At 43.7% G+C, this 24,940-nt stretch overlaps 1 protein-coding gene across 1 annotated transcript in view; it reads right to left on the bottom strand.

Moving 5' to 3' along the window:
• scrib (scribble planar cell polarity protein) overlaps window positions 1–24,940 on the bottom strand; it is a 112,718-nt gene that overhangs the window by 49,810 nt on the left and 37,968 nt on the right. Inside the window, exons 2-17 of the mRNA XM_080794188.1 lie at window positions 24,288–24,405; window positions 21,078–21,156; window positions 19,967–20,056; window positions 18,997–19,053; window positions 17,938–18,001; window positions 15,435–15,509; window positions 14,927–15,071; window positions 12,904–13,022; window positions 12,050–12,249; window positions 11,634–11,800; window positions 11,031–11,158; window positions 10,322–10,447; window positions 9,723–9,923; window positions 9,066–9,278; window positions 8,653–8,862; window positions 500–562 (exon numbers count right to left, since the gene is read on the bottom strand). Of these exons, the coding sequence (XP_080650314.1) occupies window positions 500–562; window positions 8,653–8,862; window positions 9,066–9,278; window positions 9,723–9,923; window positions 10,322–10,447; window positions 11,031–11,158; window positions 11,634–11,800; window positions 12,050–12,249; window positions 12,904–13,022; window positions 14,927–15,071; window positions 15,435–15,509; window positions 17,938–18,001; window positions 18,997–19,053; window positions 19,967–20,056; window positions 21,078–21,156; window positions 24,288–24,405 (2,055 nt within the window). The remainder of the gene's footprint in view (window positions 1–499; window positions 563–8,652; window positions 8,863–9,065; window positions 9,279–9,722; window positions 9,924–10,321; window positions 10,448–11,030; window positions 11,159–11,633; window positions 11,801–12,049; window positions 12,250–12,903; window positions 13,023–14,926; window positions 15,072–15,434; window positions 15,510–17,937; window positions 18,002–18,996; window positions 19,054–19,966; window positions 20,057–21,077; window positions 21,157–24,287; window positions 24,406–24,940) is intronic.

The raw sequence follows: 24,940 nt of genomic DNA, 5'->3' as shown, positions 1-24,940 counted from the left end.
CTTATATTTCATTAATATACAGTAGTACCGTAGTCCGACGTAATGTAAGCATCCTCCGGGGTCACAGGACTTGTACTGTATTTCCCCACAGATTATCCATTACTAGGTTACTTTTCTTTTTAACCCAGGTGCACTGGATCACTGTGCATACAGTTGTCCTTGGTACAGATGTCCAAATTATTGAAAATGTTAATCTAATGTTTGAATTCCCACTTACGATTAAAAAATAATAAATAGAAATATTACAATTACATAGTAGTCACACCATCCCAGGTTCTACCATGCTGGCCGCTGAATCAATGAGTAAGGCTGAGTGTTTCCCTGATGATTGGCTTGGATTAATCATGGATTTCTGTGGGTTGTTTTCCCCCACCTGAGAGCAGTTTGAAATGGATGAGTGAATGGATTGAGTGAGTGAGTAAGGGACAGACAGAGAGAGAGAGAGAGAGAGAGGGAGGGGGGAGAGAGACACTGGATGGGAAAGAGAGTAGGTACAGACCTCTTCCTCCTCAATTCGAGCAGGTTCAATCAGCAGATTATTGACTTGATCAAATGACACCCCCTGTTAGGACAGGAACCAGCGAGAGGCATGCGGATTAGTGAGGCCAAAATAAAGTTATGCACACACGCGTACTCAAAACAAAACAAAATAATAATTATAATTGCAAAAATCAAATGAACAAAATGTAAACAAAAAGCACATCCACAGACATACACACTTCCAGTTAACCTCACCACCACGCAAAACCACACACTCCTTTTGTCAGCTTTTTTGGTGTGGGGGGGGGGGCTTTATAATTTAATATATGGGGGACCCAATTCAAAGTAAACCTCAACCGACACTCACTCCCCAGCCACCAGAAGCAAAATACAGGCAGAGGTGGAAAGATGAGAGCCATGAGTGAGGCTACCGTAACCATTGAAGTATAGAGAGAGAAAAGTCAACCAAAGCCTCCCATAACGGTGTTAACCAGAACAAAACAAGTCACCGCAAGACACAATTCCCTTCAAGTGGACTCAATATGCCAAAGGACTACACTTGGATTAAAGAAAAATAACATCTCATGCCCTAAATATTGTGCGATGTGTGAAAGGAGCCGACGCTAGTGCAACACAATATGTAAAATGATGGTTACTGCCAACCAGGTGAAGAAATTACCGATCGAGGCTTTAATCTTTGCTTTTAAGATTGTATGCTTCTGAACATATTGCTAGTTAGACCACTACAAATGTTCTAATCTTAAAATAACCAAAAATAGCTGACCACAAGCTCTAGTAGAGAGCTTGTAGTCTGTTTTCGCTGTGCAACATGTTTCTTCTATGGATTTTTCTGATTCCAAATGACTGAACTCAGTCATGGCGACTGGGAACTTTAATCCAGTAATAACAACAATAATAAATCATGAAAACAGAAGATTATGTCAAATTGTCTGTTGCAACGCACTTCGTGAAGCAATCTTCCGATTATATGAGCTCTGATTATGTTCAATAATAAACCATATTAACACACATCAACTTTTTGGATCTCAACATTCCAACTCTGCCAGTGAACATTCTTGTAGGTCTGGAAGGCTGCCCGCCACCCAGACAAATACATCTGGTGGTCCAGCCACACGCACCACAAACCACACTAAACCAGAGAATATTAGTTGTCAGACTCAGTGGGGGGGGGGGGTCCCTGATCCCACCAGAATCACCCAGAACTAGAAGTTCAAAAACCTGTTTATAGAGCACCCAAGTCTGACATCACTGCGACTAGAGGGCGCCATCGCCCTGGGTCACAGCAGTTTATTGTTTTGAGTGGTGCAACCACTTACGGAGCTATGTGTGTGGCTGGGTGCCTGGGTATGAGCATGAAAATAGCATGGTTGTTTTTACCACCTGTGCGCAACCTAACACACACAAACACAACTGTGTGTGTGTGTGTGTATATATGTGTGTGTGTATATATATATATATGTATGTATATATATATATATATACACACATACATATACACACAGTTGTGTTTGTGTTGGGTTGCGCACACGTGGTAGCTATTTTTGGTATGTTTATATATATACATACCAAAAATAGCTACCGCTATATATATATCCTGCTACCCTAATAGACAGGGGTACATGAGCACCTGGCCGTTCATTCGTGCTCTATCTCCGACCAAGCCACACTTCCACCACACATCTCTCTATCTCTCTATGCAAAATAAAACCTGCACACTCCCACAAAAGACATAGACTACATTGCATTCGCCAAAAATGTCTTCTTTACTGTTTAAATATTACTTTTCTGAAACACGCTATTCTTGCTCAACCTCAACAGCCTACGTCAGAATCGTCATGTTGGCGTCTACTACGCCAACTACGTTCACTTAATGGGGCCAGTCCTTCACAGTGACACACGCGTTAGATGAACCACGCGACCGGGATGGTTTCTACCCCTCAATGTCGTGCCTACTCTACACTGCCATCCCAAGTCCCCTCCCCCTTTCACTGCTCCTGTGTGTGACCTGTGAACTACTCTCTGACTGCACTGTGGCTTGATTTATATGTGCGAGGTTGAAATGTAATGCACATAAATTAATTATAGGTCCAGCAAGCAAATCATGATTGTCTGTTTGTGCTCAATAGGTCACCATCACATTCCGATTTTAGGTGTTGTGTTTTCTATGACATTTATTTGGGCCAGTAGTTTCATATCTATCCTTTTTCCGACCAACACAGAACATGCTAACGGTGTTAGCGCGTTAGCATCCATCTTGCTTTTGATTTATATGTGCGAGGTGGAAATGTAATGCACATAAATTAATTATAGGTCCAGCAAGCAAATCATGATTGTCTGTTTGTGCTCAATAGGTCACCATCACATTCCGATTTTAGGTGTTGTGTTTTGTATGACACTTTGGCCAGTAGTTTCATATCTATCCTTTTTCCTTTGACCAACACAGACCATGCTAACGGTGTTAGCGCGTTAGCATCACACAGCTTACAGCGTCAGTGTTGCATGAATACTTTCAACCATGACAATGCCGACTACTTTTGCTACACACACTTCCCAAGGATTATGGAGATGTCTTTATTTATTTTTTAAGGTTGAGAAATGAAATAATTATGGTCGTTTCTAATCTCAGCATTTCACAAGAGAAAGACGTGGATGCCTTTCGCTGCGCTGTTGGCGTTGCCATGTCTCATAGAAACAAGTAAATAGGTCTTTAAAAAGAATCCCAAAACAAGCGCATATAACAGGGGTCTGTAACCTATTTTAAATGAAGTGCCATGTTTTTATTTTCTAGATAGTGAGTCAGCCACAAGCTCACATCACAACAATAATCCATGTAATAATCACAATAACAATACTAATAATAATAATAATAATCATAATAATCCTGCTACCCTAATAGACAGGGGTACATAAGCACATGGCCGTTTATCCAACAGCTTTCTCCGACCCAACCACACTTTCACCACACATCTCTATATGCAAAATAAATTCGGCACACTCCCAGAATACATATAGGCTACATTTCATTGAAAGAAATGTCTTAATTACTGAATAAATATTACTTTTGTCAACCACGCCATTGTTGCTCAACATCACCAGCCTACGTCAGAATCGTCATGTTGGCGTCTACTACGCCAACTACGTTCACTTATTGGGGCCAGTCCTTCACAGTGACACACGCGTTAGATGAACCACGCGACCGGGATGGTTTCTACCCCTCAATGTCGTGCATTTGCTGCGCCCTTCTAATGCTGCGCCACGCCTACTCTATACTGCTCCATGCGACTCGAACAGCGTCAGCAGCAGCAGCTCCGAGCCTCCGTCAGAAAGGCTGCCCACAGCACTGCACAGCCCCACACCCAAATGAATCGAATGAATGAATAAGGCGCTTATATCGCTATTGCTCAGTGGATGGGACATTTACATTAAAAGCAATCGGATGGACGCGTGGATAACGGCATGGTTGTGTGCAATCGGAGGGAAAGCTTCCATAATCCATATAGCTTCCATGCTAGCTGCTTCAGACACAGGGGAGGGGAGGGAGAAATAGTGCGAAATAGCGCTTATGCAACAATTACCCTAAAACACAAACACCTCAACTCGATGTCATTGTGAATAAGAATTTCGAGCGAAATAATAATTTTTGGAAGGACACTTTCACCCAGTATGAAGCTAAATGTGGAAGCCGTGTGTGTCACACCAAAACGGCTGACCTATAGAATCCTGTAACCAGCCTCTCGCACTGCCTGCGAGTTGGCTCCGTCTAAGGCTCCGTCTTATGAGCAAATTTAGAACTTCCGGTCTGACAGCTAGCAGATTTAAGACATCCGGTTGCTTTCACAATAAAATAAGATTATTTAATTCGTTAATTAAATAATTTTTACATTACATTATTAGTATTATTATTACATTACAGTTATTGTAAAGACACACATTATGTTTCTGTGTAAAAATAAGTAATTAAATAACATAAAAAAGTTATCTAAATGGATAAATGCTATTCACTGGAGTGCATGGACTTTATAAAGTGGACACTGGACAAAAGACGGCTCCGCCAGGCAACTATCTGGACATACCCACGCGTTTGGGAAGATGTCCTCTACCACCCCACAGTCTCCGCTAAGCGGGAGAGGTGTAAAATTCACAGCAGCAGAGCTTCTACTGGGGTCAATGCAAAAAAATGTACCGTTTCCGGACCCAGAATGGACACTGGACAAAGAGGCCTCCGCGAGGCAACTATCTGGACATACCCACGCGTCCGGGGAGATGTCCTCTACCACCCCACAGTCTCCGCTAAGCGGGAGAGGTGTAAAATTCAGAGCAGCAGACCTTCTATTGGGGTCAACACTCAAAAAAGTGCCGTTTCCAGACCCAGAATGGACACTGGACAAAGAGGCCTCCGCGAGGCAACTATCTGGACATACCCACGCGTCCGGGGAGATGTCCTCTACCACCCCACAGTCTCCGCTAAGCGAGAGAGGTGTAAAATTCAGAGCAGCAGAGCTTCTACTGGGGTCAATGCAAAATAAATTACCGTTTCCGGACCCAGACTGGACACTGGACAAAAGACGGCTCCGCGAGGCAACTATCTGGACATACCCACGCGTCCGGGGAGATGTCCTCTACCACCCCACAGTCTCCGCTAAGCGGGAGAGGTGTAAAATTCAGAGCAGCAGACCTTCTATTGGGGTCAACACTCAAAAAAGTGCCGTTTCCAGACCCAGAATGGACACTGGACAAAGAGGCCTCCGCGAGGCAACTATCTGGACATACCCACGCGTCCGGGGAGATGTCCTCTACCACCCCACAGTCTCCGCTAAGCGAGTAAATGGGTGCTTATATTTCTATGTGAAATGTGGTGATGCTGGCATCACAATAGATGCCAGCATCACGCTGCCTCCGTCTAATAAGCACATTTACAACTTCCTGTTTGGAAACCGAAACAGATGCTTCTGACATTTGCCTGTGCGTGCTTAATCGTTGTACTTCTGAACACATTTCCCAAATCTCAGTGATTTATCCACACATCGCTCTGTGTGTGTGTGTGTGTGTGTGTGTGTGTGTGTGTGTGTGTGTCGCGTCGCCCTCCAGCTGCAATTGCGAGTGTGCGCTGGGCACACTACTGAGTTTAAAACCACAGCTGAAACATGAAGTGGAGTCTGTCAATTCCCGCAATTTCCTTCTTCCCATATTGCGCTGCAACGACACTAGGATTGAGCCCCCCGAAGGGGGGCGAAATTCTAGTATATATATATGTACAGTAGAGGGTACAGTAGAGGGACCCCCACACGGTAACTCTGTCATTTCTCAACCGGACGTGGGGCAGCTCACCGGAATCGGCCCAGCCCACTGGGCGTGTTTCTGGACCCCCCCCTCCACGGCACTCCCCGGGGACCCCCAGATGGTAACTCTAATTTCTCTACCCTTTCGGACGTTGGGCGGCTCGCCGGAACCGGGCCGGCACCCTGGCTGTGGTCCTGTGGGTCTGGAACTTCCGGGGACACCCACACAGAGTTGCACCACATGGGTGTGATTTGTGTTTTTCTTTTTATATTATTGGATTTCCCATAGGGCAGTGATTCTCAACCAGTGGTCCAGGGATCACCATTCTTCAGTTTTAACTCTTGAGTTAAAGATCAAGAGTAAAATTATTGTTAAACATCTGCATTAGTTACTTTACAAGAAGTCAATTGGAGAATGCAGAAGAATTGTTATTTTTTATCAACATTTGCCAGTTCTCTCCTAAGGTACCACATCAATACAGCATAATTGTGGACAAAATCTTATCCAACGACAACAAAATAAGTCTTGGTTCTGTGAGGCTAAATCTCATCAAATGGTGGTCTGTGGCTCTAATGCCGAATGAAAAATGTACCTTGATATGAAAAGGGTTGAAAACCACTGCCATAGGGGAATCTTAGATCACGTCATAAGAACTGTGTTCCAAAAATGAACAAATCACCCCAGAAGGTTTACTAATATGGATATGAATTGACAATGAAAAAGTATTTATTTTTACAGACTCAGACGTTATAAAATGTAACTCAATTGACAGGGTAGTTAATTTTTGGAACATAGTTCTTCAATGACATGATCCAAGATTTGCCAATACATATGGAGTTGATTCCAATACAAAAATCACACACGTGTGAACTGAGTGGTGCAATTCCCCCCCCCCCCCTCCTCCTCTCTCTCTCTCTCTCTCTCTCTCTCTCTCTCTCTCTCCCCCCCCCCCCCCCCTCCTCTCTCTCTCTCTCTCTCTCATTACACAGCACTACCCCTCCCTCTGTTTCTGCCGCCCCCTACTGGTATAAATCAGTAACATACTCAGGCTCATGTGCACAGGTACACACACAGGTAGGTACATGGACATTGCTGATTGTAGGAGTGGTTGCACCACTCAAAAATAACGCTGTGACCCAAGGCCCGTAGTGGGACTGACGTCAGGACTGTGGTACTCAATTCGTTACAATTAAACCACTTAAAGTTGTACAATTCTGCAGGATCAGGGAACATATAATGAGCTTTGATTATTATTATAATGCTTTCTAAATCATTTCCCCGGTTAGGGTGATGAATCAAACAGATCTCAGTTAAGCTTCCTGGTGACTGGTTATCGTAGATCGTAGATCGTCTTATTTCTGAAGCAGATGCCACTCCCTCACCACGCATACACACACACACGCAAGCACATTTCGCAAAGTTAACAATGCAGCTGCTGGGCAAAAATAGCATGTTCATTAACCAATTGGAAAAAAAAAAGAATATCAGGAGAGGGTGCAAATGATATGGTGAAAAGCGTAGGACTGAAATGGGCAGGTGAGAAACAAGATGAGCTGGAAGTCAGCCCACAGCGAGCAGAGGGGAACGGGGGGTGGGGCATCGTCATTTGACATCAGACATAGAATTAATTTCGGGCATAACATCTGGCAATATGAACAAAGCACAGTAATAGAGCTCGACATTATGACTAAACCGGCATGTTCGGCATCGCAATACAAAAATCATAAAATGTCCTCCTCGCAACATTGATTATAACTTCAAGCATCAATAATAGCATACTAGGTCATTTCTTTCTCGTAAAGTAAACACACCTCTTTCTTTGTTATTTTATGTATAAAGTGACGGGTGATGTTGAGTTTACGAAGAGATCAATGATAAAAGATACCTGCACACTGCCACTCGCATGCAAGAATGGTCATTTAATGTGAAGTTGCTTCATATTTAAATAACCTCTCTTGAATGTGCAAGTGGGCGCCAGTGTGCGGGTACTTTTTGTCATTGATTTCATCTACTGCTTGCCGCCTACACTCCTGCTTTTAAAGTAGTTTTCACTGGAGCTTATGAAGTGGAAAGTCAGTAATGATGTATCTGGTGTGTTCGTGGAGTACATAGTGGACACCGTGTCCTTGCAAAGAGGGGGAGAGAATGCCAAGCTTTGAGGGAGATAAAGTTGGCAGGTAAAAAAGTAGCAGAGCAGATTCGCAAAGTCAGCTCCCAACAACAAAACTCCCCATGGCTTCTAGAGCGGCAGGGCGGTTGAGAGGAGGGGGTTGTTTATTATTCTGCACAGTGACCCTGCATGCACCCTGCATATCCCTCCTCTCAGACAAAGTGCTTAGCAGGACACTCCAAACCAAATGCAAGGTGCAAGGCGGTAGCTAGGGCTTCTATGCATGTTAAGGGTTTGCATAGAGGCAATGAGCAAGCGTTTGCTAATTCAGTATACTATCAGGGGACAGATAACTAAAAGGACACCATCCTTAATATGGTGATGGTTTTAACGTTGTTGTTGTGCGGTGCTGTGTACCCATGGGGTATGACTTTTTCTAAGATGCAATAAGACAGACTGCCATTATGTTACTAATTGGCATTATACAGTATATGTATGCATCAGGTGGTGCAGTGCTATGTCAACAAGACACATCCCAAGACACATCCCAGTACGTTGGTTTTACTTAACCACATGAACCATAATAAGGTTTAAGTGGTTAAGCAATAACATGATTCTGAGAAGGAACATTCTCTAATTTACATAAAAAGAAGGAACATTATAAAGAAGGAACATGCTCTAACCTAAAGTAAAAGAAGGCACAGGCGCCTTCCTGTAAAGAAATACTAAATACCCCCAATCCCCCCAGCTCTCTCCTTTACCTTGACTTGACTGTTGTTCACCTGGAGGTGCCGACTGTCTTCCAGCTCCGACACCTCCCCCGCCCTGTGTCGGAGAAGAGGGGTGACGTTACACTCCTCCTCCTCCTCCTCCTCTTCATCATCCTCCTCCTCCTCTTCCTCCTCCTCTTCCCGGTGACCCTGGACAACGGTCTGGATCGGTGTGTTGTTGAGGCTGTCAGGGTTGAAGCCCTGCACAACATGCAAAACGACAAGCAAAAAAGATTATCTCACGAGTGAAAGGTTTCCCAATATGCAATTTGTGCATAGGCGTCTGAGCATGGCCTTGAGAGCTTGTGCAACGTGCTTTCATAGAAGACATGATGCTGGCTTCTATCTATGGAATTCTAACGAGTCGTGCGGTTGTGAATGTGACTGAGAACTTGAATCCATGCCTGCAGCATCGCGGCCACCGTCTCGGGCTTGGGCAGCTTGGTGATCTTGAAGTGCTTCTTGTAGTGCGGCGTGTCTTTGCGGATCAGCCGCTGCTTCTCCATGGGGAAGGACGGCTGCTGGTCCTCGTCCCCACTCCCCTCGCCACCGTCATCTTCCTCGTCCTCGTCGGGTAGGCCACGGATGATGGGCTCTTCAGCAAAGTGCACGGTGGGCTGGAGAAGAGAAGGGTATTCAATATATAATATACTGGAGGTTCACACGCCTTTGGCTCGCCCACATCTAGCTTAAAATATTTAAAATAACTAAACAAGTTAGTACATTTTCCTACATTAACCTGTTGAGACCAGATTCTACAAAATGTCAGATTCTACAAAATCACGACAGTTATCTGAAAATGTCTATGTCATTGGTTCTCAAACTATTTCATGTCAAGGACCCTCAGAATGATATGCATTTGGTCTGAAAATATGAAAATATGTTGTTCCGGGGACCTCTCAGAGATTAGCTCACATTTTCCAAAAATAGCAGATCTGCTGATCTACATAAAAAATAAGGTGCTTAAAAGCTAAGGTGACACAGAGTCCAAGTCTTAATGGGTCAATGCAGTACTTAATCACACTACTTACACTACAGTGTCACTCTGAACCAACACTGACCTCTATGTACTCCACCTCCATCTCGTCCAGCTCCTCCTCTTCCGGGTGGTTGTGTCCGTCTAGCTGGTCCTCGGCTGCTGCAGCTGCTGCTATGGTCACCCCACCACCCCCCCGCCTCTCCTCGTGGGAGTTGGCCGACACGGTGCTGTTGGAGGCGTGGGAGTCATGGCTCTGGTTGGACAGGCCACTCAGACGCTTCTCCTATAGAACCAAATGCCACATAGATAAACACCGTGAGCTACTGCTAACACGAGTTAATTTCTTACAATGGCGGTCTGGGAGTGAGTAACCCGGACGTGACAACATGGTAACCTGCCCTATTCTGCGTGGCACAGCTAACTGGCCACGATGGGTGTGATCGCAGTGGAGATAAATATTCAGTGTTTTCTATGAATAAAAAATAAAACTGACAGTGGGTGGTAATTTGTTACATTTATGATTTATCAGTCGACAGTGCATTGTCAAGTAAAATGTCATAATCGTCCTAACTAAGGGTTAAAATGTCCAGCCACAGTCAAAGACCATTTGACTGGTGGTCATTTCCGGCTCCGGGGACAACCCAGACATAACACAAAGATGTGATATTCTGTCTACTGCACCTGTGGGTCAATGGACTCTGCATCCCCGTCAGGTTTGGATGTGTACGCTTCATTCCTCCTCTCCTCGATCACTTTCTTCATCACCTTCAGCTCACTGGGGTGGGGTGTGGCTCTGCGCTGAAGGCCCTGGGGTGAAAACAAAGCATTTTTATTAGAAATATAATTCAGCACAGACCTGACCAGACTTGTAAATTCCTTCTTGTCAAACATAAAGCAGATGTTCCTGTAGGGCAATGACAGCGAACTGTGAAAGATGAGGTGTGAAGACATGTATTGATCATCAGACTCTAGTGGTAAATGGTGCATTAACTGCATTTATATAGCAATTTTATCCCAGGCGTTTTATGAAGATTGTGCATTACATTCACCCATTCACACTGATGGCGAACCATGCAAGGCACCAACCCTGTGAGTGCTACAGCGTCATCCGGATTTAGAGAAGTTTATGCAAAAAAACAGAAAACCTCTTATTATTTTTGTATTCTCTATTGCTCAATGTTACTCCCACAATTTTTACTTGTGACCAACATTTTTCTGCTTTATTTTGTATGCAATGATCTCCTTAGAACAGCATTTGTCTTATGATGTCTGGCAGCATATGTCATGTATATTAGCTTGTCTTATGTTTTGTTTCATGAAATACAAGTAAAAAACAAACAAAAACAAGAGTGTATAGATGAAAAGTGACTGAAGTACTGTGGGTCCTCACCCTGCGCTCCGCAGCGGCCTCATCATCCTCTTCCTCGGCCTTCGTCTCCTCCTGGAACTGGATGACCGACACTCTGTTCAGGTTGCTGTCTGTCCAGACATCGTCCACACTGTTCTGGAGCAGGTTCTCTGTAGAGGGAGACAGACAGAGAACTTTAATCTATGGAAACGTCTCATGGTGACACAGGTAGAGGAGGATAACAAAACAGAATTAAATAATTAAAGCTAAACATACTACTAATAAATACTATACTACTGTATGCAAAGCGCATTGGGGGGAAGATAAATTATAAAAATAAAATAAAAAATAAAATAAAAATAAAATATCATGAAAAATCCTATCGTGAACCTCATATCGTGATACGAATCGTATCGTGAGTTGAGTGAATAGTTACATGCCTACTTTCTAATGATCCATAATACAAACAGATTAATTTACTTCCATTATATTTTATTTCACTACACATTAAGCAGCTTTCTTTAAAAGAAACAATATGAATTCTGTAACAACATACAAAAATTATAATAATCGTCCATGTCCACATCGCAATTGATCTATGAATGGATTTGATTCTCCAGCCCTCCCACAGTACTCAGTACTCACCCAGGCTGGGGGAGGGCTGCTGGGGCAGCAGGTAGCAGGTCAACACCTTCTCTCCCGTCCTCTCATCATCCTCTGTCTGGAACTTGAGCATGGGCTGGGACTGGTTCTCTGCCAGCCACATGGCCTTCAGGTTGAGGTTGGCCAAGGAGAAAGGCAGGTTTTGTAATCTGGACAGAGGAAAAAGGTCCATGAATAGGGGGGAAAAAAACATGAAATGGCTACTGTAGCAGAACTCCACCCCCTCTCATGCAAGTATCTGACAACATATAAACAGTCACAATACCAACTTTTATGAGGCAGTATTGCTTTGTTTTCAAAATATAAGGTTTTCTTCATTTCCTGAACAAATTAATATGTTCCATTTCCTGAGAAAACAGATAGCCGATTGCCGTTTAGAGGCGTTTAGTTAAGGTTACCTGTTTCCAGCCACGTCCAGCACATGGAGCTCGGTGGCGTCGGCCAGCTCTGCTGGCAGTCTACTCAGGCGGTTGTCTCTCAGCGAGAGGACATTAAGGCTGGCACAGCCGCCCAGCTCGTCGGGCACGCTGCCCAGCCGGTTCCGGTCTACATTCAGGTTGGTCAGCTTCTTCAGCTTGCCCAGGGAGCGAGGCAGTGTCTGCGTTTGTGTGTGGGAGAGAACGACAAGACACCGAATGTAGTGTTAAAGACACAAACAGACACACAGAGAGAGAGGGAGAAGCCATTATCATAAATTAAATGAAAGATGAAATTAATAATTCATCTTTACAGAATGATCTTACTTGTCCTAGTTTTATTATGCCTGATTTATACTTGGTTGCACAGCCGGTCACACGCTGAAAATAGCAGACCTGCAACCTTGAAGATCTGCTATTTTTGGTGTGCAACAAAGTACAGCATTAATCACCCTTTAACTTTACTATGCGGTGTGTCAAATAAAAGGCTGTGTTTAACCACAAAAAAGCATAGATAATAGATGTACAAACTCCCAACAATAGGTCACATCACAACATTTGAGCTTGCAGATCTCCTATTTTCAGAGAGATTTGGCTATAGATTGAAAAAGGTAGCGGTCATAGATGTGCAGCTGTAGTTCATAGCTTCTAAACAAAAGTACAAGAATACAAAAGTAAACTTCCATCCATCTTCAACCGCTTATCCGGAACACATTGCGATATTTAAAATAAAATATAAAGCTTAAAGAAGTAAACTTTAAGCTTTATATTATATTTTAAATATCGCAATATGAGTTTCTTCTCCGCTCCAATATGGAGCAGTATATAGAGCTTACCTGTAGGAGGTTCTCTGTGACCACCAGCTCTGTCAGGTTCTCACACTCTCCTATGGAATCTGTGAGCTGTGTCAGCCTGTTCTGGTCCACTTTCAGGATGGACAGTTGCTTCAAAGAGCCTGCAAATAACACATTGTGTGTTATGAAACAACATGGTACTGAGTATCGATAAAAGTTAATTAGAATACATTTGATTCATATTGCACTTTACATTTGACACAAGTCTCAAAGTGCTACAGTACAGAATAAAATCAGACCCGTCTGAACTGAGTGGTACTGTACTGTACTGGCCCTCCTCCCTGGTGTGTGTGTGTGTGTGTGTGTGTGTGTGTGTGTGTGTGTGTGTTAGGCTGCGCAACAGTGACACTTGGTGGTCAACGAACGCTATTTCCGTACTCAGACAGACAGACAGACAGAGGGACACACATGGCTGTCTATAGGAGTGGCTAGCACCACTCAAAACGGTTGCGTAAATCGGTGAACCAATATGATCCAACGCAGTTATCCTGGCGGCACCCATACACTGTTTGGATGTCATCTTAAATGAGATTAAAAACGGATTAGTACTGTATTCAAAATCAGTGGTGTTTGGAGGAACGTGCAGCAATGGGAATCAAAAAGGTGAATGAAATCAAGATTCTTTCGGGCCAGGTTACGTAATCACACAGCACGTTTTCGTTGCTGGGGAAGTAATTAAAGTTGTTTTTTTTATGGACTTTTGATATAAAAATACACAAACATTTTCCCATTGCTTTCGCATCTATTGTTTGGTATGCCCAGACGATGACCACGGATATGCACTAAAAGTGTGAAAAACTAGATCTGCATACATGGAGCCGGCCAGGAACTCTACATCTGACCTCAAACCTCAAACCCTTAGATCTCCATATATGGAGCTCACCTGTTCTGACATTCCATTATGTTGATCTGACCTCATCAAACCCTGTACACTCAAGACACGCTACATATATCGCCAGAGCTCATCAAATCCTGTACACTCAATAACACTCAATACACACTCCATACATGGTCAGTACAGAATTCATTCCATGTTGATCTGACCCCCCATGATAAAGCACCAGCACTCGCCCAGCAGTCTGCCGGCACCCGCCTGGGGGTGTCTTACTGGTATTAGCCCATAGGTGTGATAACAGTTTAGGCCCTGCGGCTGATACACCAGTAGCTAAGCAATCAGGACAACTCAATGTGTTAAACAAATGCCATTATCTCTATTACTTTGTGATTGAATAAGGCTATGGGTAAGTGGTAAAATGATCGCCTGGACATTCATCAAAGACCTCTGAAACCATCCCCGGGCTGTGACGCATACACCAGCCCTCAGTGGGATAACCTCTTGCAATGACGAAGGCCTAGGAGGATAATCTATATATGTGCAGTAAGCTCTAGTCAGTTGCTAAGCTGTCTGCAACATTTAGAGAAGGCCTATCCCCCTATATGGCTCACCAACATTACTTCTCCACTAGAGGGCAGTGCGATCCTTCTTGAGCCCTGCACAGTATCCAATAGCACACCTATGGCATACAATGGCATTGCCCAACGGTCTACTTCATCAACACTGACTGCAGTCTGTTGACAGCAACGTGGACGAAGGGCCTGAATCTGCACTTCTTGCAGACAATGGAACTACATTATCCAGGTGGTGAGGGCTCTGTATGAGGAAAACCAAGGTGGGTTTAAGATGGATGGTGAGCTTTTTTCCGCCAAAGATAGATTATATATCCCCCCTCTTCCCATCTCCCTCCCTCTGTCTCTCTCTTTCTCTGTTCAACTTGTAAAAAATATATATATATAATTAATAATGATGGGTAGATAGTCAGTCAGTCAGACAGACAGACAGACAGACAGACAGTCAGCAAACAAAACTTTTGAGAGTTGAGAAATGTGTGTGGGCATGCTACACATGAATCCCTGGGGACTAGCGAGGAATAAAAATAAACAAATAAATGGTACAAAAACTCCTACATATGATCCTAGTAGTGTGAGAATAAGGAGACTAACAGACCTATGCTGTCTGGGATAATCTCCAGCAGGTTCTGTGTGAGCAGCAGATCGGTGAGGGCCAGCAGACCGTTCAGCTCCGAGGGGAGCTCCTCCAGCCGGTTCTCTGACACGTCCAGACACACCAGCCTCCGCAGGTTCCCCAGCTCCTACACACACACACACACACACACACACACACACACACACACACACACACACACACACACAGTCACACACACACACACACACACACACACACACACACACACACACGATGCATTTATCCCCACAGTGATTCAGTGCAGTGGTTCTTAAACGTTTTCTTGGCAGAAACCCCAACGTTGAATATGTATTCTAGCCGTGGAATATATTTAGTTATAGTTTCAGTCATCATAGGTTTATTTTTTATCAGTGAAAAAGGGTAGTAGTTGAACATTTTCCACCAGTTGTACTCGACGACACATAAAAGGACAACCCCCCACCACCCCCACCCCTTTTTGACGAGGATGGTGTGTGTACTCATTACTCACAGGTGGTAACAAGGACAGCTGGTTACGATCCAGCCAAAGTTCCCTCAGGTTGGGAAGAGCACCAAGGGTATCAGGCTAGCAGAGGAGAGGAGAGGAGAGAGACAGAGGAGAGAGCAAACAAAAGGCCATGTTTGTGTTATCTTTGCAGGTGATTAAGTGGCTCAGGGTGCTGAAATACAGTGGGAACAGCCGCACGCACAGCCTCGTTGACTCTTTTAGACAAACAAAGCATTCAGGAACGGTGGTTGTTGGCCTTTGAAGACATGCATGAATAAATACTGAAACCAGATATAATCATTAAGGAAGGTTTATGCATGCACTTATGTAAACTCTTAACACCCCGAACGCCCGGGGTTATTTAATCCATTAAATCATAGCGCCCAGCGATTTATAGCAGTGGAGCACATTTAGCGACGGACCGGATGCTATCCCGGTTGTAGCTGAAGTAGCTTGATGTAGCCAAAACATTCTCGATGCGATCGACAACAAAGGGAGGTAGAAAAAAGTCTGGGACCGAGACCACTTCAATTCAGCATAGAGTAGCGCAAACGTCTATCACTCTCTGCTGATTGTCTGCACTTTTGTTAAATTGACGCACACACGTACACACACACACACACACACACTCCTCTACCTCTCTGTCGGTCTAATTAATTTCCATTTTCCAGCCATTCAGTTGTGAAAAACTGGAGGGGGGGGGGTCCCCCCAAAATCCTTTTTCATTTTGTCCCTCTGTTGAAATTTTTAATCCGGTCATGGATGTTTTATCGATGCAATTGGCAGCGTGGTTTCTTGCGCACGGCTGTAGCTCTCAGGGGCATTGGTTAAAAGTGCAGGAAATTGAAGGTCATAAAAGCCGCCGGTGCACCGACCAGACCACAGACTTAATCAGTTTATCACATTAATGTTTCAAAGGGAAGAGTAAAACCACTTGGAGAAAGTTGTTTTGATGAAGCTTCGGAAGTGGCCCCTACAAACAGCGAGATACCAGCTGCTATAAAAACCACTGTAAAAACAGGGGACTCGATAGCTAGCTCAAATTTAATTGTTGCGACCACAGGTCGCATTTAACTATGAAATCGTGCATTTCCCGTTAGTTGGTTTGGTTAATGGTTGGTCACCCTTTAGGTTAGGGCAAGGTCGCTGGCGCTTAAACTTGGGCGAATTGAACTTGGACGTTGCAATGCATTTCAAGCTTGTAGATCAAAAGGTTTTTTAGACATTTGCAAACTTGTGAAATGGGATATTCTGCAGGAGTAATTTTACTTTTGGCACTGTATAATTTGATGGCAATACATGTGTACTTTTACTCAAGTAAACTTGGTAAACATTTACATTTGTGGTATTGATACTTCTACTTAAAACGTTTAAGTAGAAGTATTATACTACGTATAAACTGTAGAATTTCTGTGGTTGTAAATTAGCTCAAATTTCAATGTGAGTGTTTGGGCAGAGTGTCAGTAGTCAGTACTGCATATAACTGACAGACAGAAAGGCAGGCAGGCCGGGTTTCAGAGCATGAGGTAATGTAAAGTGTTTACTCAGCCTCCGCCCTTGTGTCAGGTCACAGTCACATTGTTTACCCTGTGCTGCTATTGAGACAGCCGGGCACTCCCAGGCTTAAAGCCAGTGAAGGAGTTTGTACTTGAGTAGAAGTATCAGTACCACAATGTAGAAACTGTAGTAGTAAAAGTCAGGTATTCAAAATGTAAAAGTTCAAAAGCATTGGCGTCAAAATTTACTTGAAAAGTAGAATATAAAAAGTAAAAGTAGTCATTAGGCAGAATATCCCAGTTCACAAGTTAAAAAGAAAAATCTTTTGAAAATAGCAGATCTACAAGCTCACACGTGAACTTGTAGATATGCAATTTTCATAAAGCCGAAGTACACATTGGGCTATGTCGTTAATGCATGTTTTCCAATAATCCAAATCTACAAGGTTAATTTGTAATCCAAGATTTTGAAATAATAGTTTGGAAATAATCAAGTATAAAATACCTCAACATTGAACTTAAGGACAGTACATGTACTCGGTTACTAAACCAGCCCTGATGCTCCTCCTGGGTCCAGAACAGAACCCGGGCCTGGCAGACCACGTCTTAAACCAGCCCTGATGCTCCTCCTGGGTACAGAACAGAACCCGGGCCTGGCAGACTGGCACCGCTGCGTTTGTGGGGCATTAGTCTCTCGAGACAGACTGTTAAGAGGGCGCCGTTTCTCCTTCATTTGTCGATGGGTTCCCAGATTGGTGGGGTATAAATACGCGGTTACAGATCATAGGCTTCGTAGCGGAAATGCGAGAAGGCTGTTTGTGCTCCGCGTTAATGGGCATGTTTTTATTTTGTGGTGCGTGTGTATATGCAAATATGAAGTATGGTGTGCTTGTGTTTGCATGGCCTGAGCGCTAGAGAAAACAAGTCACGTATGGAAATGTGCACAAGTCAGTGTGTGCGTGCCGTGTTGTGAAAATGGCGGGGGGGTTGTGTGAGCTGGCGGGGCTTACCAGAACTTCCAGTTCATTGCTGCCGAGGTCCAGCTGTTCCAGTTTCACCAGGAAAGACAGTGACCTGCATATTTACGGACACAGAAACACCACAGTGAATCACTCAGAGACATGCACACTACAAGCCAACAACAAGCCGGATGTCCTTCTACATGAAGCTACAGCATGCCATTCATTCACTTGTGTAAATAATACATGCAAGGAATGTTTCTGTGAAAACACCGCACTGCTAAAGATATCGACAAGCGCCGCTGACAACCACTTTGTTCGTTGTGAATGCTCTGCCACAGACAATTGTCACATTCACGTACGTATGACAGGTGGTTATACAGGCTACAGGGGACGAATCAATGTCATGCCCTCGTGATCATATCTGCTGTTGAGCTACAGTAGCAAACACTTTTAGCCTGGCGTGCCTAATTTCAGGCATGTGATTATATTATTATATAAAAATAGTGAAAACTAAGAAATAGCTGTTTGACGCATGGCCAAGTATACAGTATACTTGGCCAACAAACAGGCAAACAGCAGATCTAAAAGCTCACAATGCATTGCACCGTGAGCTTGTAGAGTTGATTTTCCCATCAGGACACGCCCCCCTCATCTAGACTGAGTGGCAAAACATTGAGCAGCATGGAGTGTTGGAGTTTGGAAGCGCTCGTTGGAAAGCACTCAACCGTCGTGTGTACCACCTGTTTCTAAATGTCACATAATGCAGGAGGCAGCAAAATGTTGTGTTATTGAAAACAAGCACTTTTTATGAAACAAAAACTTAGAAAGAGGATAATTCAAGCTTTTTGTACAGCTGCAATGTTGGTGAGTTTAACATTGTTTAATGCAATCAGACAGGACTTTTTTTTGGATGAATGGGCTGTCAAGGCCAGAAAGCAGTTTGGGACATATCTAGGCAGGCGGTCATGTAGGTAGGAAGGTGTGAGACCATTGAGACTTTATAAACCAGTAAAATAATCACTATTTTGAAAGTGTTGTGAGGGCACACAAAGCGTGTTAATCGGCACCAACGTCTTGTTAGCTCCCTCCCAGCGCGAGGACACTTACGCAGGCAAGGACTTGAGCAGGTTCTCCCTGAGCTCCAACGTCACCAGGTTGGACAGGCTGCGATGAAGAGAGGACAGACAGGATGTGGAGAAGGAGGGGTTGGGGCGAGGAGAGACAAGAAAGAAAAGACGGGAAGGAAAGAGGATTGGCAATAGAACAAGTGATGGTAGGGGAAGGGGAGGGGAGTTGAACAGGAGGAAGCAGGGTGGGGGGGGGGGTGGATGGAATGGATGGGGAGAGAAGACATGGTAGAGGAGGAGAGGTGTTAATGCTTTGCTCACTGAAAATAACAGATCTCCAGTCCACTGTCACTATGCATTTTTGATTCATTGAATACGTTATTAACAGACTGCAAAAAAGTACAGACGTACAGTTATACAATAATGCTAAAAAGGATAACACCAAAAACCCTGAGGACTTGAATATAATGTATTTTCAGTGAGAAATGCCATTGTGCGACAAAATATAAATGAGGGTTCAGCAGTAAGTCAGATGGAGGGAGGGTCTGTTTGTCTGGGCAGCCTTGGCAGTGTGAGGGGCGCCTCCATCTGCCTGATCACAGCAGGCCCAGAGAGCCCAGAACCCAGAGCCAATGGGCCAAGAGCTCAGTCTGTCTAAGATCCCGCTGGGCTACGGAATTAAAACCCCTCACAAGCCGGGCTCGCTGTTTGTAGCGCTGCACATTAAATCATCATAGCTTTCACAACCAATTATGTAATATCAGCCTACTACTGGCCATATGGAAACGTTTCCTTACTGAATAAATAAATGTTAATAAATGATTCCATGTGTGCTTGCTAAGAGATGCAAACCCACTTTCATGGCAAAAAAGAAAATGTAAAAAGTAACTCGACTCTAGCACTACAAGACTACAGGATCTTAGATTTGAAGGTGAAAATGTTACATATTTTATGACCAAGTAAAAGTATAAAATATAGATTTTTAATCTACACTCCAAGGTTTTACATACTTTCCGATGTCGTTGGGCAGCGTCTGCAGGGACACGTCGTTGAGCGCCAGGTGAGCCAACGCGCGGAGCTGAGTGAAACCGTCCGGCAATCTGAGGAAGAGAACGGAAGGTTGGAAAAGGGTTGGGAACTTGGGATCTGGAATCGCAGGACCCAGGAATACATAGGAATCGTTAAAGTTAACCGTTCAAGAATCGGGACCGTTGAGGGGGAATCGTTAAGGAACCGGAATCGTTAAAATCCCAAAGGATCACAAAACCCAAATACAAATGTATGGAATGGCTTTACGAGGGACGAAGACGATCAACCCATGTGGAAAAAGTTCCATCTGCAAAAGTGTTCTCCAGACTCCTGCCAAGAGTTCCAATGCTCTTCTATAGGGGGAAGTTGAATGGGGAGGGGGGGTTTAAAGAGGGGGCTTCCCCTTGCTGGCTTTAGCTTGACACTTCCATTACATACAGAGTAATGTCTGGGTCACAGAGCAGCACACACACTGGCACACCAAAGTCAATGCTTCTCCTAGAGGCGTGCTTCTCATGGACCACTCACCACTGCATAATCGCATCAGAACCAGCGGCCTGTTTTTACACATAATTAGTCATGAAAGGTGTTGAAATTAAACACACAGTATGATATTTTTCATGCTGTTAAACTGAATATGAATAGGTATAGTTGGTGAAATTACTTGACAACTGACCAGAGGAGGAATCACAATGTATGACTCTCTCTTCTTCCCTTCCTGTATTTCTTGGGTAAAATGACACGATGGGAACTAAAAACTAAAATGTATTTAACTAAAACGAATTTCATCCAGTTTGTTTTACTTGTAAAACTGTGATGTGACAATAAAGTTGATTCTGACTGATCATATTTTCTGCCTGGACTGTATATTTAAATAATTTGAATAAAGATGTCTGAGGCTTTTATAAGACATGACAGGTTTAAGCAACACACACACAAACACACACACACACACACACACACACAATAGTAGCTCAAACAGGTCATCGAACACCAAACTATAGAGTGGGAGAGTGGGATATAAAATATATAAGACCCCCATTTTCAGTGTCAATGCTGAGAGGAGATATGGGCTGTTCCATTCCACTTTACCTGGAGAGGGGGTTTCCGCTGAAGTCTGCGATTTCCAATGCCTTACAAAACTTAATGCTCTCGGGGATCTCAGGAATGTCTGCAAGGAAAAAGGAGAAGGGGAGGGTGATAAGTCAGCATCGAGGACTGAAGACGTGATGGGAGGAACAGGGAAGAGACGGGGGGCGGTGGCGGTGCTGGTCACATTCTATAGAGAAAATCATTTCACGTTCCCTTATAATAAGAATAGCTACCAGATGGGAAGGAGCAGGCAGGGAACAGAAGAATGGCGGATGGAGGGCATACAGTACGTACAGGGAGATGACAGAATCCATTCACTTGCTCTCGTTTCCCCCTCACTGTGCCATGTACTGTATTCACACTGTTCAACAATTCAAACTTTAGTATCGTAGCACTTGCCCTAGCCCCAATGACCATGAAGTTTATTTAGACAAATGCCAGGTTAATTTGTTGATCTGGTTTACCTATGATCCTAGAGTCACAACGCTGATTCTATAATGTTTTTAATAGACAGTTTACTTTGCTTACTGTTAAGTCAAATTGTATGCATCATGCAATCATTATTAGACAGCCAATAGTGATCTCTATGCAAGAAAAAAGTGATGTAAATGTTATCAACAATTAACAGCATTGCCAATCAGGTGGTATAATCATTGTCTAGACAATGAGAGACAAACTGAGGGTGGGTGGGTGTGGCGCCAACATGGCAGCAGTACCACCCTGAAAAATTACCAAATGTTCATTGTCGCAAGCATTTTTGGCAAATCAAAGACACGGTTCCCTCTGTTGCCATCTCCCATGAGGCAGAAAGACAGATGGGCTTGGGCTTTATAAGCACGCTGCACAGTGCAGACACTGCTGTCACTGGCACTTGGTGATATCCATATAGGACTGATGCCTCACCGGGCCAGTTCTTCCTGTTACTTACTTGGTACCACACTATAGACTTATATCAATTTGCATTGAACAAGGGCAGTGAGAGGACAAACGCTATATACATCCACAGAGTATGCATCTGCGTGCATGCGTGTGTGTGTGTGTGTGTGTGTGTGTGTGTGTGTGTGTGTGTGTGTGTGTGTCTGCTGCTGAGTTGCAGAATGCAATACAGCGGATTCTAAATAAAGCAGGTCTCACTTGAGATGCTGGTGGATGGTTTTCCATACATACATTAAACTGATACACGTCTTGTTTTAACACATGCTGGGCGGGAACCCCTTTTGGTGTTTTAAGTATTATGCTATGATTTAGCTATTGAAAATAGCAGATCTACAAGCTCGCTAGGAGCTTGTAGGTCTGCTATTTTTTTTTCTTTCGTGAAAATGTGGCACAAATCTTTCAATATATTCTTTCAGGGCGAGCGTTTTTAACTCAAATCTTTGCTTCTGGGGATCCCTGGAACAACATATTTTCAGATGGGGGTCGGCGGCCAATTACACATTTTTGGGGGTCCTTGAAATGAAAATGTTTGAGAACGACTGATATAGAAACATGGGTTTTTCAAGAACTCAATGATTGAGAAGACATTTGTAGAATCATCCTCATGTCTAAATTCTCCCCAATTTAGTCGTTATGCCAACTGATTCCTCCCGACACACATTTGTGTTTTCACTCCCCGCTGACCGACCCCAGGCCATAGTAATATGTTGGACAAAGCCCAATGCACCCACGGTGGATTTCAACCCACAACCTCCGTGGTGGTGGTGGTGGGCAGGCACTGCTCCACCCGAGCTCGGATTCAATTTATTTTTGAAGCAGGGGTTGGAAAGGAGAGAATGTTGCTTCATGTTGAGCTTGGAGATCTGCTATTTTTCAATAGCTAAAGCATAACATAATGTTAACACCAAAACGGGTTCCCGCCCAAAATGTGTTAATGGTGAGGCTTTTGACATGTTAAAATGAGCATGCGTTAATCGTGAGGCTTTTGACATTCTAAAATGGTTAGTCCCAATACTTCCCACTAACTTTCCAATTAGACCAAGTACTAAATCTGAGTCATGACAGTCTACACCTTAAATCAGTTTATATCAATCCCAGGTGCTTTACGGTGATCCCGCATCTCTGTAGCTGAACTAGGGAAGGGGAGCGCTTGATTTCCTTACAAACCCTGACCGTGCGGGCGTCTAAGCACCGCCTGATTTCATAGGACTGTGAATGCATTCTTGTAAATACAGCAAGTGCCTCCTTATCCCCTGTCACTGAGAACAGCTGTTCTGGAAAAAGTTTGTCGTAAACACACAGGCTGGCTGGACTGGCTGAGTAAACAAGGAAGTGGCTCTCTATGGTCGGCGCAAAGTGTAACTACTTTTGTGAATTAGGAATAGTTTTATGATGTTAATACTTAATATTGCTAATTTGCTATGTTTGTAACTGTTTTAGAAAACATTAAGCCACACGAGGTCCCAGGTTACCTGTATTTTAGAATGTCTGAGAGGGTTGGTCGTGTCTCACCACACCTCTCAGCATTATAACATCCAGGGTAGCCTGAGACATCTTGTGGCTTATTGCTTTATGTGATAACGGTGAGGCTTGTGACACGCGTGTCAATGAGACATGGGGGATAACTAAAGGTACAGGATGGGATATTATTGATTGGCCAACAGCAGCTCACAAACCATGCATTGATTGGCCAACAGCAGCTCACAAACCATGCATTGATTGGCCATTGATTGGCCAACAGCAGCTCACAAACCATGCATTTGTGTTTATGTTTGTGTGCGTTTGTAGTACAGTTGTTTCCAATACCAGTATCGGAAAAGCTGCCAATACTGCCTAATTGCTTATCAATTATTTTTGAATGCTTCAGTTGATGTTGCACTACTGTTTCATACTCTTACTGTGCTATTTACTGAGTATTTTACTAACTTGTAGCTGCACTTTAACATTTAAAGTTAAATTGCCACCCCAGATCAGTGGTTCTCAAACCTTTTAATTTCAAGGAACCCCATAACTCGAGTGTGTACAAATGGAAAGGGTCCATTTAGAAACCCCTCAAGGAGCCCAAATGGTCCCAGAAGCAGAACCCCACTTTTAGAACCAGTGTCCGACTCCACCGTCCACAAACTTCGTCTTAAATTCCCATTGAATGAATGGATAATAGTAGTACATCAGTGTCTGAGCAAATAGGCATTGTGGTTGGGGGGGGGGGGGTATCGGTACATCTCTAGTGTCTATGTGCGTGTGCGTTTGTGTGGGTGCATGACGTGTGCGCACCATTTCTAGAGATGTCCAGTTCCACCAGCTGCATGAAGTTGGCCACCTCTGGAGGGAGTCTCTGGATCTCATTGTCGCTCAAACCAAGCTTCCGTAGGTTCAGGAGTCTGAAGAAGGGCTGTGGAGAGACACAGAGAGAGGCACGCCATGTTAAAACCAAGACAGAGAGAACAGCTATATGTATTGCAAAGCCCCTATAGCACGACAGGCTACTGTGGTCAGCACTCGTGCGAGAGGGGCAATATGATCCACAGTCGCAGGCAACCATAGGCTAAATCGAAAAAAGGTGGAAGTTCCCATGCATCCCATCATATTCTGTATTGTAACCCCACACCCCAGGCTTTTTTACCTTTGGTATATCTACTTTTTGAGACGCATTTTTGCTTCATGGCTTGCCAACATTTCTACTGTACAAAAAGCAAAATAAATCTCATGACTTATGTTTAGATATTTTAATTAACATTGTAAAACCTATGTCGCTGCTCCAACTAGTTGAAATAAATCACAGATTAAGGCTTTACATTTTGCTTTGATGACCATTCATGTTTATGGAAGATGTATTCTATAATAGTTCAAATACTCTTTAATCTTAATATGACTATTGATCGAAAATAGCCGATCTACAAGCGCACAACACGTCACAACGTGAGCTT

This window comes from Protomyctophum bolini (assembly GCF_963924005.1).
Source record: "Protomyctophum bolini genome assembly, chromosome: 21".
Classification (NCBI taxonomy): Eukaryota; Metazoa; Chordata; class Actinopteri; order Myctophiformes; family Myctophidae; genus Protomyctophum; species Protomyctophum bolini.
The sequence above is the reverse complement of the archived record's forward strand: the minus strand, read 5'-3'. Positions and strand labels throughout refer to the sequence as shown.